At 30.8% G+C, this 11,835-nt stretch overlaps 9 protein-coding genes across 9 annotated transcripts, besides 10 other annotated features; 3 read left to right on the top strand and 6 right to left on the bottom strand.

Moving 5' to 3' along the window:
• Nucleotides 1-263: 263 nt before the first annotated feature.
• On the top strand, nucleotides 264-1,790 carry EDI_081030 (uncharacterized protein; the record flags this gene model as incomplete). The annotated part of the gene is made up of 1 exon (XM_001737407.1): nucleotides 264-1,790. The coding sequence occupies one exon, from the start codon at nucleotides 264-266 to the stop codon at nucleotides 1,788-1,790; it is 1,527 nt and encodes a 508-aa protein (XP_001737459.1).
• Nucleotides 1,782-1,824: a sequence feature (AT_rich).
• On the bottom strand, nucleotides 1,822-2,598 carry EDI_081040 (uncharacterized protein; the record flags this gene model as incomplete). Its single annotated transcript, XM_001737408.1, has 1 exon — nucleotides 1,822-2,598. The coding sequence occupies one exon, from the start codon at nucleotides 2,596-2,598 to the stop codon at nucleotides 1,822-1,824; it is 777 nt and encodes a 258-aa protein (XP_001737460.1).
• A 96-nt stretch (nucleotides 2,599-2,694) lies between these two features.
• Nucleotides 2,695-3,549, bottom strand: EDI_081050 (uncharacterized protein; the record flags this gene model as incomplete). Its single annotated transcript, XM_001737409.1, has 1 exon — nucleotides 2,695-3,549. One exon carries the CDS (start codon nucleotides 3,547-3,549, stop codon nucleotides 2,695-2,697), a length of 855 nt encoding a protein of 284 aa, XP_001737461.1.
• A 472-nt stretch (nucleotides 3,550-4,021) lies between these two features.
• On the top strand, nucleotides 4,022-5,791 carry EDI_081060 (uncharacterized protein; the record flags this gene model as incomplete). Its single annotated transcript, XM_001737410.1, has 1 exon — nucleotides 4,022-5,791. The coding sequence occupies one exon, from the start codon at nucleotides 4,022-4,024 to the stop codon at nucleotides 5,789-5,791; it is 1,770 nt and encodes a 589-aa protein (XP_001737462.1).
• Nucleotides 5,792-5,863: 72 nt separating this feature from the next.
• Nucleotides 5,864-5,906: a microsatellite.
• Nucleotides 5,907-6,156: 250 nt separating this feature from the next.
• EDI_081070 (uncharacterized protein) lies at nucleotides 6,157-8,079 on the bottom strand (the record flags this gene model as incomplete). The annotated part of the gene is made up of 1 exon (XM_001737411.1): nucleotides 6,157-8,079. The coding sequence occupies one exon, from the start codon at nucleotides 8,077-8,079 to the stop codon at nucleotides 6,157-6,159; it is 1,923 nt and encodes a 640-aa protein (XP_001737463.1).
• Nucleotides 6,293-6,364: a microsatellite.
• A 41-nt stretch (nucleotides 8,080-8,120) lies between the features above and the next one.
• On the bottom strand, nucleotides 8,121-9,461 carry EDI_081080 (uncharacterized protein; the record flags this gene model as incomplete). The annotated part of the gene is made up of 1 exon (XM_001737412.1): nucleotides 8,121-9,461. One exon carries the CDS (start codon nucleotides 9,459-9,461, stop codon nucleotides 8,121-8,123), a length of 1,341 nt encoding a protein of 446 aa, XP_001737464.1.
• Nucleotides 9,462-9,734: 273 nt separating this feature from the next.
• Nucleotides 9,735-9,769: a sequence feature (AT_rich).
• A 344-nt stretch (nucleotides 9,770-10,113) lies between these two features.
• Nucleotides 10,114-10,185: a sequence feature (AT_rich).
• Nucleotides 10,186-10,187: 2 nt separating this feature from the next.
• On the bottom strand, nucleotides 10,188-10,541 carry EDI_081090 (uncharacterized protein; the record flags this gene model as incomplete). The annotated part of the gene is made up of 1 exon (XM_001737413.1): nucleotides 10,188-10,541. One exon carries the CDS (start codon nucleotides 10,539-10,541, stop codon nucleotides 10,188-10,190), a length of 354 nt encoding a protein of 117 aa, XP_001737465.1.
• Nucleotides 10,542-10,593: 52 nt separating this feature from the next.
• Nucleotides 10,594-10,641: a microsatellite.
• Nucleotides 10,642-10,646: 5 nt separating this feature from the next.
• Nucleotides 10,647-10,682: a sequence feature (AT_rich).
• An 88-nt stretch (nucleotides 10,683-10,770) lies between these two features.
• On the top strand, nucleotides 10,771-11,073 carry EDI_081100 (uncharacterized protein; the record flags this gene model as incomplete). Its single annotated transcript, XM_001737414.1, has 1 exon — nucleotides 10,771-11,073. One exon carries the CDS (start codon nucleotides 10,771-10,773, stop codon nucleotides 11,071-11,073), a length of 303 nt encoding a protein of 100 aa, XP_001737466.1.
• A 20-nt stretch (nucleotides 11,074-11,093) lies between these two features.
• Nucleotides 11,094-11,204: a sequence feature (AT_rich).
• On the bottom strand, nucleotides 11,194-11,568 carry EDI_081110 (uncharacterized protein; the record flags this gene model as incomplete). The annotated part of the gene is made up of 1 exon (XM_001737415.1): nucleotides 11,194-11,568. The coding sequence occupies one exon, from the start codon at nucleotides 11,566-11,568 to the stop codon at nucleotides 11,194-11,196; it is 375 nt and encodes a 124-aa protein (XP_001737467.1).
• Nucleotides 11,210-11,322: a microsatellite.
• A 192-nt stretch (nucleotides 11,569-11,760) lies between the features above and the next one.
• Nucleotides 11,761-11,795: a sequence feature (AT_rich).
• Nucleotides 11,796-11,835: the final 40 nt, after the last annotated feature.

An 11,835-nucleotide genomic window follows, 5' to 3' on the forward strand; every position in this document is an offset into this window, starting at 1 on the left:
GAACATCAATGATGTATATAGTATTATACTAATTAAGTAATAAATTTTTCTTAGAGACCTTATGATCACTCCTCCCACTATTTAAGTCATAAAGAGGAACACACACTCACCCTTATCCGTTACACTACTTTGGGTGACTGTTTTGGTCCCTTTACGACTTAAAGGGGATGCCGTTCTCTTGTGGTCTGTTTAGAAAGATCTTAAGAACAAATGGCCTTCGGCCTATATAAGAACTTAATAGTAAGAAACTATAATTTATTAAAATGATGCGAAGAGCAAGAAGAGCAACTGCACCTCGTGCAAGACGTAATTTAAAATCTAGTATGGCAGGTAATTTAAAAGCTGCCTTCCAACAAAGAGACAGTACTCAAGTAGTATTAAATGCTACTGAGACTGTACAATTAGCTATTCCAGCTAATACTAATGGAGCAACTACAGTACGTAATGTAACTAAGTTGCTTTGTGGTACTGAATTCTTCCAACATTATGCTGGAATGTATGATCAATTTAAAATTGATGGTGTTTCAGTATCAGCTGAAATTGTATATAATACATTTGGTCAAGCTGCAATGACTTTCCCTAATGTTATTACTGCATGGGATAGAAATGGTATTGATAAAGCTACTGCTAATGTAGTAACCAATCCAGAAGGAGGACAGAATATAACCAATGTACCAATTGTACCTGGACCATATCAAGTGAGTTCATATTCTAGTGCAGTAAGTAGAGCATATTATCCAGGTGCAAGATGGGGTATTACAAGAAGACTTATTGCTTCATCACTTCAAGAGAAGAGTATTTATCTTCCAACAGTTAAGACTGCTGAAGTATTGACTGAATCTACTTTATATGCTGCATGGAATCCTGATTTCCTTCTTTCTGTTCTTTTAGGTAATCAAACAGCTACATGCCAAACACTTGTATTTAATTTAACATGGTCATGGGTTGTTTCACTTAGAGGATTAAGAAAGAGTACACTTGATGTTGTTCCAATTCCTAATGCTAATTCACTTGGTTATGCTGGAACTAATGCTGGTACTGTTGCAAGTGGAACAAATAATACTATGATTCCTGCTTCAATGACTGTTGAGAATAATGCTGGAGTGGTTACAGTTAGTAATCCAGTTTATACTACACAAGTGCAAAATACAGGAGGAGTTACTTCTGTTTCTAATAATTCATGGACTGTTGATGCACTTAAGATGTATTTGAATGAGATTATGTATACCATTGGTGCTAGTAAGGTTGATGCTATTTTATTTGATACTAATAATGTTCATGTTATTCCTCAAAGTACTGCTGCTACTGCTATTAATATTCCAGCTGGTTCTACTACTCAGTTGTCTTGTGTTATGATTGCATTTGGAACTGCTATGACAATGGGTAATGGTGTTACTGGTTATAATTTCAGTATATTTGTTTGTGGTAATGGTAATGATGCTCAACATGCTATTAATGTTGCAACTGATCAAAGTACTCTTGTTGTTTATTCTGAACCATTTATTGTTTATGGAGTGAATCTTCCTAATCAAAGTGGCGGTACAGCTGAATCTGTTGTTACTACTGATTTGTTAACTACTGTAGGAAGTACTACTACTAAGTCACCTGCTATTATGTATGCAAATACTGCTACCGGAGCTGATGCTGCTGTTGATGTTGCTGCTGGTAGTGTTTTAACTGTTAGTGGTACTTATCAAGCTTCTGTTGCTTATCCAGTTGTTAAGGCATTACAAAGCTTTGTTACTGGAGTTAATAGTAATGATGGACAAGCATTATTAGAGAATTATTAAACTAAAATAGTAATAATAATTTAATTAATTTTTAGTAAGTTGGGAAAAAGGTTGTTTTAAATGTTGTTAATAATAAAGAGTCTGTTATGAAGAGACTGTCCATTGTATCTGAATATGCTTTCATTGTAGTTGAGAACATATGAGTATTGTTTTGATCCATGAGTCTTATAGTATCTGCATTTTTAATTAAATAAAAGTAGCTTTTTTCTGGATAAAAACCGTAAGTTTTTCCATCAGCTCCTTCTTCTATTTGTAATCCTCCATCTTTATGTTTTATTATTGTTATATCTCCTGCTCCCGTTGTGTCAATTCTTATTGTGTATGTTCCTAGTGGTTTTAGTAGTGCTACATTGTTTGTGTATGTTAAATCTGTTGGGAATATGGTTGTATCTTGTGTTGTATTTTGTATTTCGTTTATTGTCATTCCTTGTGGTGTTAGATCGTAAGTTGATGAGTCATCTAATGAGTAATTTATTCCATTTATTTGAGGTATATTTATTGTTACGTTTACTTGACTCATGTAATAGTCTTGTGGTCTTTTTATTTCATAGAATCCACTTTCTGTGAATGTTCTAGTTACTAAAGCTCCTATTGGTTGTACATTTGTAGTTACTATTACTGAATCTAAGTAAGGTATATTATTATCTGGTGTAATGGTTGTTGTTGTATTTTCAGTAATTGTTACTGTTTTAGTTTGACTTGATGGTTTTACATTAGTTTTTAATGTTATATTATTAATATAGTTATCACTTGTTAGTTGAATGGTTCCATTGTTAGTTGTTGTTATAGTTGGATTATCTATTGTCATATGAAGATTGTATGTAGTGTTGTTTATAGTGTCTTCCTTTCTTAATAATGTTAGAGTTGTATTAGAAACTAAAGACATTTAAATGAATAATAAAGATTAATTTAAAGTTTTATTTGTTATCTGAAGTGTTATTACTTGTTTTTGTTTTGGTTGAAATTTTAAAGTTACTTTTTCATAAGCTTCATGTATATTTGGTTCTAATGTTATGTCTTCTCTATTATTAATGTCATCGTTTGTAATTGTATAGTTTAAATCTACTAGTGTTATGTCTGGATTAGGTTCAATATCTTCATCTTCTGTTGGAGTGCAGATATATCTATCAAAGGAGCATGTTATATACCATTGGAGATTGAAATCTATTAATTGATTTTCTTCTCCTATTTTTGTTTTATTTGTTGTTTCTACTGCTATAATATACCAAGGATAAAATGGGATAGTTACGTTTTCATTTGTATAAGGATTCCAAAAAGGATAATTTTCATCGTAAGTCCAAAAACCTTCTACTCTTGTTGGTCCATAAAAGTTTTGTTCTTGAATAGTTTGTGCTTTAATAATTGTTGTTATTTGAAATGCTCCACCGGGGTAATATATTTGTTGTTGTATATGACTACTATTTTGAATCATTTTTAATTGAGCTTCGGGTGTTGTTGTTTCATTTTCTGTTTTTATATATGTAGGGAACCATGAAACTGATACAGTTGGAAAGTTAAGTCCTATTTCTTTCATTTTAATATCAGATATGGATAATACTGCTAATGCTTTATCTATTTTTACTCTTTTAAAACATTTACAGAAGGAATTAAAATTTGTGTTTTTGAATAAATCATAAAATATATGAGTTGTATCTATTCCAAACCTTTTATTTTCTTTTATTAATACTCTTTTTTTAACATTAAATGAAAATTCTACTTGATGAGTATTTTCAGGACAATTATTACGTGTATGTATCATTTGAATATAAAGATGAACTTAAAAATTCATAATATGTCAACAGAAAGCAGTGATTGTCATCACTCTGAGTCTTGTGTTGAAAAAGTGTTTAAAGATAGTACATGGAATGTAATTAGGAAAGTTGTTATGTTAGTACTTTCGTGTGTATTGCTTATTGCTTCATGCTTTTTTGCTTTTATTGAAAGTAGAAGACAAAACCAAGTTATGGATGGTATAGAAGAAGTATTAGATGTAGTAAAAGTATTAATTCCTAATTAATTTATTTGTATCTTAATCTTTATATTTTAATTATGAGTTGTTTACATGATGTACTCCTTATGTTCATTCTTTTTACTTTACTTGTTTTATGTTGTTGCATGCATGGTTGTATTCGAGATGATGGTTCTGTTTCACGTTTATGTTGTTGTCCAGGATCTTGTCAATATCATGGGATTTGATGTTTAAACTCAATACTTAGTAACTTAATAATTTAATGTTTTTTGACTTATACGGTGTTCCACGTTTAAATTTACATAAGAAACGGTATGGTAGTTATGGTTCTATTCGTGGTTGGTATGGTAATTATAAATTTGTTAATAAGAAGCCATATACTTATCAACGTGTATATGATAGAAGTCCAAGTGATAAGAGGAATGAATTTGATAAAAGGTATAACAGAGATTATGATAAGAGGCATGAAGAGACTAAACCTAGAAGGCCTGATAGTAATAGACCTCAGCGTCCTACTAATAAGAGACCCACTCAAGATAGAAGACCTTCTCAAAAGGATAAACCTGGTAATCGTCCTGAAAATAAACGACCTGTACAAGATAGAAAACCTACTAATCCAAATCGACAACCTGTTGATCAAAAGAAGCCTAGACAGCCTACTCGACCTGAGCAAAGAAGACCTACTAATCCTAATAATAATCCTACACAGAAACCATCTAAGATTGATGATAAGTATGATCCAGATTTAGGTAAGATTGTTGATAAAGAAATAAAGAAGATAGAAGATAGAACAGATAGTTTGTTTGATAAGGGAGGTTCTAGTAAGGAGAAGGATAGTTGGTGGAAAGATGTTAAGGATACTATTGGTGATCGTGTTAAGGATATTTCTGAACGTTTCCCTAAAGATTTGAAAAATGTTATTAAGAATAATCCTGCAGCTAAATTGGATGCTTCTTTAATTAGGACTATGTTTGATAAAGGTATTAAAGTTGGTGGTAGTTTGTTAGGAACTGCTCTTACTGCTGCTGCTGGTGAAGGAGGAAAAGATTTGTATAAAGGTGTTAAGGATCGTTTAAATCGTGATAATGTTCCTACTAGAAAGAATACTACACAAGATAATATTAAATATATGCGTGATAAGTGTATTAAAGGAAAAGATGTTAAAAATGAAGATTTAGATGCTATTAAACAAATGTTACTTGATGATCCTTCTCTGGTTAAGGATTATGTTCATGTTATTTTTACTGAACAAGAGTTGGGTAAGTTGTATGAAGATGATCGTGATTATGGTAGTATTCCTCTTCCTACTGTTATAGGTGATGAATTACATTTTGTTCCTGCTAGAGTTCTTCAGAAAGATGGTGAACGATATTATGCACCTGAACATTATGTTGCTGAAAGTGAAGGTATTGTTATTGATCCTAAATATCAAAATCAGCTTTTGAAGAATGGTAATGAATTTGAATTGTTCCCTGATTCTCTAGGTGATTTACTTCCTGATGATCTTCAAGAATATAATGCTCGACGTCTTACTTTTATTTATGAACAACTCCCTGATGAATTGAGGCGTCATATTAGAGCAGATTTAAGTATTGATCATGCTGCTGCTTATCGTTATGCTAAGTTATTACAACTTCAACTTCCTAGAGAGTTAAGTACTGGTAGTAATGATGATTATTATCATAAAATTAATTATGGTATGCGTACTCATCAGCGTATTGGAGGTGGTCGTAGATGGTTTGAAGCTAGTGACTTTGAGAAGAAGAGTAATCTTATTGAATACATGAGAAATCATTATATGTGGAATCGTGATGGTGGTGATAGATTGGTTTATCCTGATGATCCTAATCGCAGTGGATTTAATTATCTTAAAGGACTTGGTACTTCTGAAAATGAAGATGAATGGGGTAGTGTTTTATTAAAAGTCAGTCCAACTGATCCTGATACTTTTAAGGTTTATACACGACCTGATGGACGTAAAGTTTTTGTTGAAAATAAACCGAACGAAAATCATGTTTACAATTTAAATTAATTAATTATCTTCTTTTTTGGGTTTTGTCTCTTCAGCCTTTTTATCTTTTATAATGAATCTATTCTTGTATGGTTTCTTTTCTTCTTTTTGTTCTTTCTCTTCTTTCTTTTTCTTTGGCAATTCCCACATCAATCCTTTTTTGTTAGCTATTCTATATACCAAGCTCCAGTATGGTTTCTTTAGAGCTAATTTCTCTTCTGTTGTTGTGTCATCGTCTATTATATACATTAATCTGTTTATTGTGTCTATTAATTCATCATTGCACATCTCTTTGTATTTTCCGAGTGCAAAGTCGGCTATGATGTCTCTGATGCTTGTAGTCATGGTATGATTAAACAGATTAAAAGGGTTCTTTAAATACTCAATTATCTAGTTCTAATTTTCTCTTCGCCGCCAACTGTTGATGTGGCAAAGTCGAACTGAGGATCTTCTAATGGTTCTACTGGTTCTACAGGTATTTCTGCTTCACTATCTTCTTCTATAATTAGATTTAACGGATAATCGTTTTCTTCTTTTTCTATTTCTGGTTTCTCTTCTTTTTGTTCTTTTTCTTCGATTGGTTCTTTTCTTTTTGTAGTAGGTGGTTGTTGTACAATTATAACTTCTGATTCTAACATTAGTAATCTATAATTGTAATCGTGAAGTGCTTCTTCTTGCCATCGTTCGATAAGTTCTTCGGGAATCTCTTCTTCTATTAATAGAGGATGGCGTTTTAAGTACTTCTTAATTTTCTTATTAACGAAATTATTTACTTCTGTTATTTTATTTATAGGATCTTTCATCTTTTTGATCTTTTCTTGTTTTCTTGTTTTTCGTTGGAGTTTTCTTGATTCTTTAGCTTGTCTTTCTAAATTACCTTGTGTTCTATCATCAACTAATTGAATTGGATAATTTATTTTCTTCTTTTCTGAATTATGTTTAAAGTTCTGCCAATATTTAGCATCTTCTGGTACAGGATCTAATTTTATTTCTTCTGGCATATGGTCATCATACCATTCTAATTCTTGTCCATCATCTTCTAGTATTGGTTCTTCATTTTCTACTTCATTTGGTATATCGACGGATTCTAAAGGTATAAAGTCTGGTACAGGTTTAGCTTCTTTTAATACTAATTCTCTTTCTTCTAATTCGTTCAATTTAATCTTTATACCTTTAGAATCGTCGTCTGGTTTATTACCGTTGACGTCATCATTATTTTGTATTTTCTTGGGAGACTTCTTTTTCTTTTTCTGTTCTGGTTTAATTATTATTTGTTGATATGGTACAATCTCTTGTATTGGTTGTTGAGGTGGTAAGTTATTAATTCTAGGTGGATTAAAGAATGTTGATGTTAATTTTTCTTCAAATGGTCTTTTTGCTTGATATTTAACTTTACCTTTTCCATCTTCTCTATTATCTTCACTATCCGAAGAACTATCATCTCCTCTTTTCTTATAATTATCATTAAAGAAGTCATCTAACTTTCTAAATCTTTTTCTATTCTTTTCATCTTCTTCATCATCATCCATTGGTTTTATTTCTTTGTATTGTTTTGGTGGTATTATAAAGTTATCAGGATCTTTAACATCTTTATGTATTTCTATTTCTTCTTGTAATGGTTGTTCTTTTAATTGTTCTAGTATTGATGGTATTCTTTCTTCTTGTATATTGTCTGCTAGTATTACCTTATCTTCTTCATTTGTAATTACTATAGGAATGTCATTTATAAGCTCTTCTGAATTATCGTTTTCTATTATTCTATTATTGTTTTTAATGTCTTGGTCTACTTGATTGAGTACGTTAATTAGTTCTTGATCGTTGTTAATGTCGATAATACCATCAAGTATTTTAATTGTATTGTCATCGTAAGTATAGACTTGTTCTGGGTTATTTGGATTAACTATTTCATATGTTGGTTCAATTTCTTCTTGAGTATCTTCTTCTTCATTTTCTATAGTTTGTTCTTCTTCATCGTTTGGTTGTTCAATATTTCCAAATTCGTTATTATATTCTTCATAATCTGGATCATCAAAAAGAGATTCTTCTGTTTTATTGTATTCTTCGTCTATTATGTCTGGTTTATTTGCTCGTTCTGGTTCATTGTCTGGATCAAAATAACTATTTTCTGTATATATATTAGGATGTAAATCTACATCATCTTCTTCTGTATAATCTTCATCTCCTGCATCAGGATCATAATTATCATTTATTGAATTTAAGGAGTAGTTATTGGAATACCAATTATTTTTTATACTTCCGTAACTACCCCAACGTCTTCTAAATACATTAGGTCTATGCCAATAGCTCATGTTGAATAAAAAATAAAAGATGAATTATAAAAAACAGTTAATTAAAAATTACCTGTATTCCAATTGTTTGCTAAAGCATCTGGATCATCTTCACTTTCTTCTTCTTCACTATCTTCATCAGCTATTCTTATTTTCTTTCCACTTTGAACTGTTATATATTTATCATTTCCTTCTTCTGTTATTGTATTCTTTGTTAAGTCGAAAAATCTCTTTTGTATTTCGTGATCATCTACAGCTACTCTTTTTGATGGTACTTCTTCTATTAATGGTTGTTCTAATACTATAGGAGGAGGTAGACTCTCTTGTTCTAGTTGGTATATTGCATCATCTAAATCATCTATAGTGTCATCTCCCATATCATCTAATTCTACATCTTCTTCTATTTCGTTTTCTAATAGCATTTCTACTAATTTAGGATCTAGACCAGCATATTTACTCTTATCTTGTTCTATTTGTGGTTTAGGTGGAGGTTCTTTGAATAATTTCTCTTTAGTAAATAGTACGACGGAATTCTTTTCTAGCCAATCGAAATCTTCATACTCTTTTGCTGTTTGTTGGAGTGCTTTCCAACTTCCTGGATTAAGTACGAGTATTGTTGGAATAGAGGTTACTCTTGCGTGTGAATATTTCACATTAATTGTAATCTGTTCTCCTCTGGTACTAATTAACGATTTAAATTCTGGCCATATGATATCGTTTAAATTAGCATCGTCGAATAGACGTATATCATACTTTAAGCTTTCGTTGTGGCCATCCATCATGAATCTTCCTCTGAATTCGTCTACTTTTAAATTCTTTAATAAATCATTTACGAATTCAGTCTTCCCCATCTTGGTGTCACTTACTATGACTAATGTTTTGACTCTTTTTGTTCTTCCACTTAAAGCCGAGCTGAGCCAAATTCTGCTGTTTTTAACTACGGGGTTGTCTTCTTTCCACGGCTGGAGTTTTATTTTTATTCTATTTGTATTATCTCCGCTGTGCTCTTGTGCCCACATAGTATCGAATTTGGCTACATTGTTCATGTAACCTTTTAGACTAATATTCTTCAAATAGGCGTGAGCTTCTTCCAAGTCTGGCATCTTGAGAGCTTTACCGATATCTATATCTCCGAGTCTTCCTCTATTTCTTTCTAATTTCCCCATCTCTTCAAATACAGCTTCACTCTCTGGATGGCGCTCTCCTTGCTTCTTTAAGTATTCAATAATTGGTCTGAAGCTTCCATCGTAATTCTTATTTTCGGTTACCTTTTCAAATTTCATGAAATGCTGTTCATTATTTAGTTGAACAAAGGGTCTTTTTCTTACATGACTTACTTCTTCAAGTTCAAAGAATGCATGTATGTGTTTGTTTGGTCCTTTGGTCGTTTTACTCAGTGCCATGTATTTTATTTGCGCTTTTTTGTTTCGTGTTGAACACCACTGTTCGATTATATTTTTTATTGTTTCTTTTGATGGTGGTTTATTGTTATCTTTTAAGTTTATTGTCACATAGCCATGCATAGATTTGAATTCGTAATATTTTTGTTGAGGTTGTGACATCAATTCTTTATGTTTTGTTTATAATAGTTTTCTATTTATAATAGTAGGAATTTTCTAATTTGTCTGTATGAGGCTGTTAAATGACTGTATGAGGATATTAAGTGTCTGTTTTACTATAATTATAATATTTTTATAGTATTTTAATTTTAGAATTGTCTGTTTATCTGTGGAGTACACGTTTTACCTGTTATTTATAGTTTGCACTTTTTAATTCATTTCATGTTCCCTCTTCTTTCAAGTATCGTGCAAGATATCGACGAAACCTGTAAAGGTCTCCTCGACAATGATACTATAGATTTAGACTCAAAATGTCTTATCTATTCTATCATGTATTTTATGAGGAGGTTCGAGGAGACTCACTATAATTATAGTGATATTCTCTTCTTTTACATTACAGGTTTCGTCGATTCTTGCAGAAAAGACGAACGTTTTAATAAACTTGGAGGTTTATTGGAATTATTGGAAAACTTCAATTTCGTTAATGATTTTGAAGATTAATTTATTATTTATTTTTTATTTCATTTAATTTTAATTAAACAAAATATTAAAAAAAGAATTTAATTAACTTTAATCATCTTCTTCTTTTGGCTGTCTTGGTTTCTTTTCGATCTCTTTGAAAGCTTTCATTGCTCTTGCTTCCATTCTATGGAGTCTTCTTTCATAAAACGCATCTATTATATCTTGGTAGTTTTCTTTTATTTCATTTGTCAGCTGATGTATACTATCGAGTGTTATGGTTTCTTCTTCTAGCAGCTCGTTGTATTTTTCTTCGTTCAAATAGTATCTTTCTTCTTTTTTGAACAATTCAACGAAGTCGTCGCAAATATCTTTTAACGTGAACATATCTGCGAAAAATTCATTCAAATCGTTCACTTTGACTTTGTTCAATTTCGTGCTGATTATTTTATCTTCGATTTCCATGTTGTTATCTGCTTTTACTTATCCGTTTAAATATCTAGATGTGGTAGGCATTCAAACAGACAGACAGACAATTATGACAGACAAAGAGACAAAACAGACAATTTCTATTTTTATCTTATTATATTTTTATTATTAATTATAGTTTAAAGTTATCTACTACCTCATATCCTACCTCATATCAGCCATTAATTTGTTATTTAAACGCAGCTAATAATGTTATAGGCATTCAATGCAATATACACAACCAAAGTTCAAGCTCTCAGTTCTTATTCAAGCCACAGCTAAGGAAGTACGAGAACAACTCTCTAGGGCTATTGACGAGACAGCTGAAATAGTCTTGTATGGTCTTGTCTACTGGTTCCGTATCTGGGACCATGAATATAATTTATTTCGGACTAAATATTTAATGATGTGGCTTGATTTCTTAATAAAAGACGTGGAATCTAATTTGCTTGATTCTAAACCATTGGTTCATCTTTTAACTCTCATACGTACTGGTTATTATGAACCAGATATTGAGCACTTTAATTGAATGCTTTTTCTAATTATGCGTTTAAATAACAAATTTGTTTATTTTTAGAAAAAAATAACAAAAAATAAATAACATTTTCTAAAAAGAAAACAATTAAATAAATTAATTCAATTAATTGAATTATAATAATTCGGTCTTTCTTCTCTTTGGTTTTGTCTCTTCTTTCACTCTCTTCTCTAATTCTTTTTCTTTACTCTCTTCACTTCTTAATTTACTTATAATTAATCTGTTTTTCTTTTCCATCTTTTTAATGTCATTTTTCAATTCATTAATAATATCTAAATGAGTAATAATAGTCTTATTAAGAGTATACAATGGCTTTTCTCCAAAAGACATACTAACACCATGTGAAAGTATATCAGCTTTATTAGATAATTCTATAATGTCAGAAAACAACATATTTAAATCCTTAAGCGTAGCATTGTTTTCGTCTATTTCCGTTTCTTCACTACTTTCAAAAATGTCTGGTCTATTATCAGTTTTAATACCGTACATAAACTATGATATGACCATATCTAGATGGTAGGGTCATTAAATATTAGTATAGTTTATTATTAAACTATAATTTAACTATAATGTAGGTCTAACCCTATCTAAGATCTCGTTAGGATGACGTTTCCCGAATTCTTACGAGAATTAGACTATAAAATATTGGGACAATAAGTAACGACCTCATAACTAGTATAGTAAAATATAGTATATTTATAATATATCTATTTTTAGTATACCCTAGTTAACCCTAGAGTCACAATTTTTACTATA

Source organism: Entamoeba dispar, genomic scaffold (genome assembly GCF_000209125.1).
Source record: "Entamoeba dispar SAW760 scf_1105229460617 genomic scaffold, whole genome shotgun sequence".
In the NCBI taxonomy this organism is placed as follows: domain Eukaryota; phylum Evosea; order Mastigamoebida; family Endamoebidae; genus Entamoeba; species Entamoeba dispar.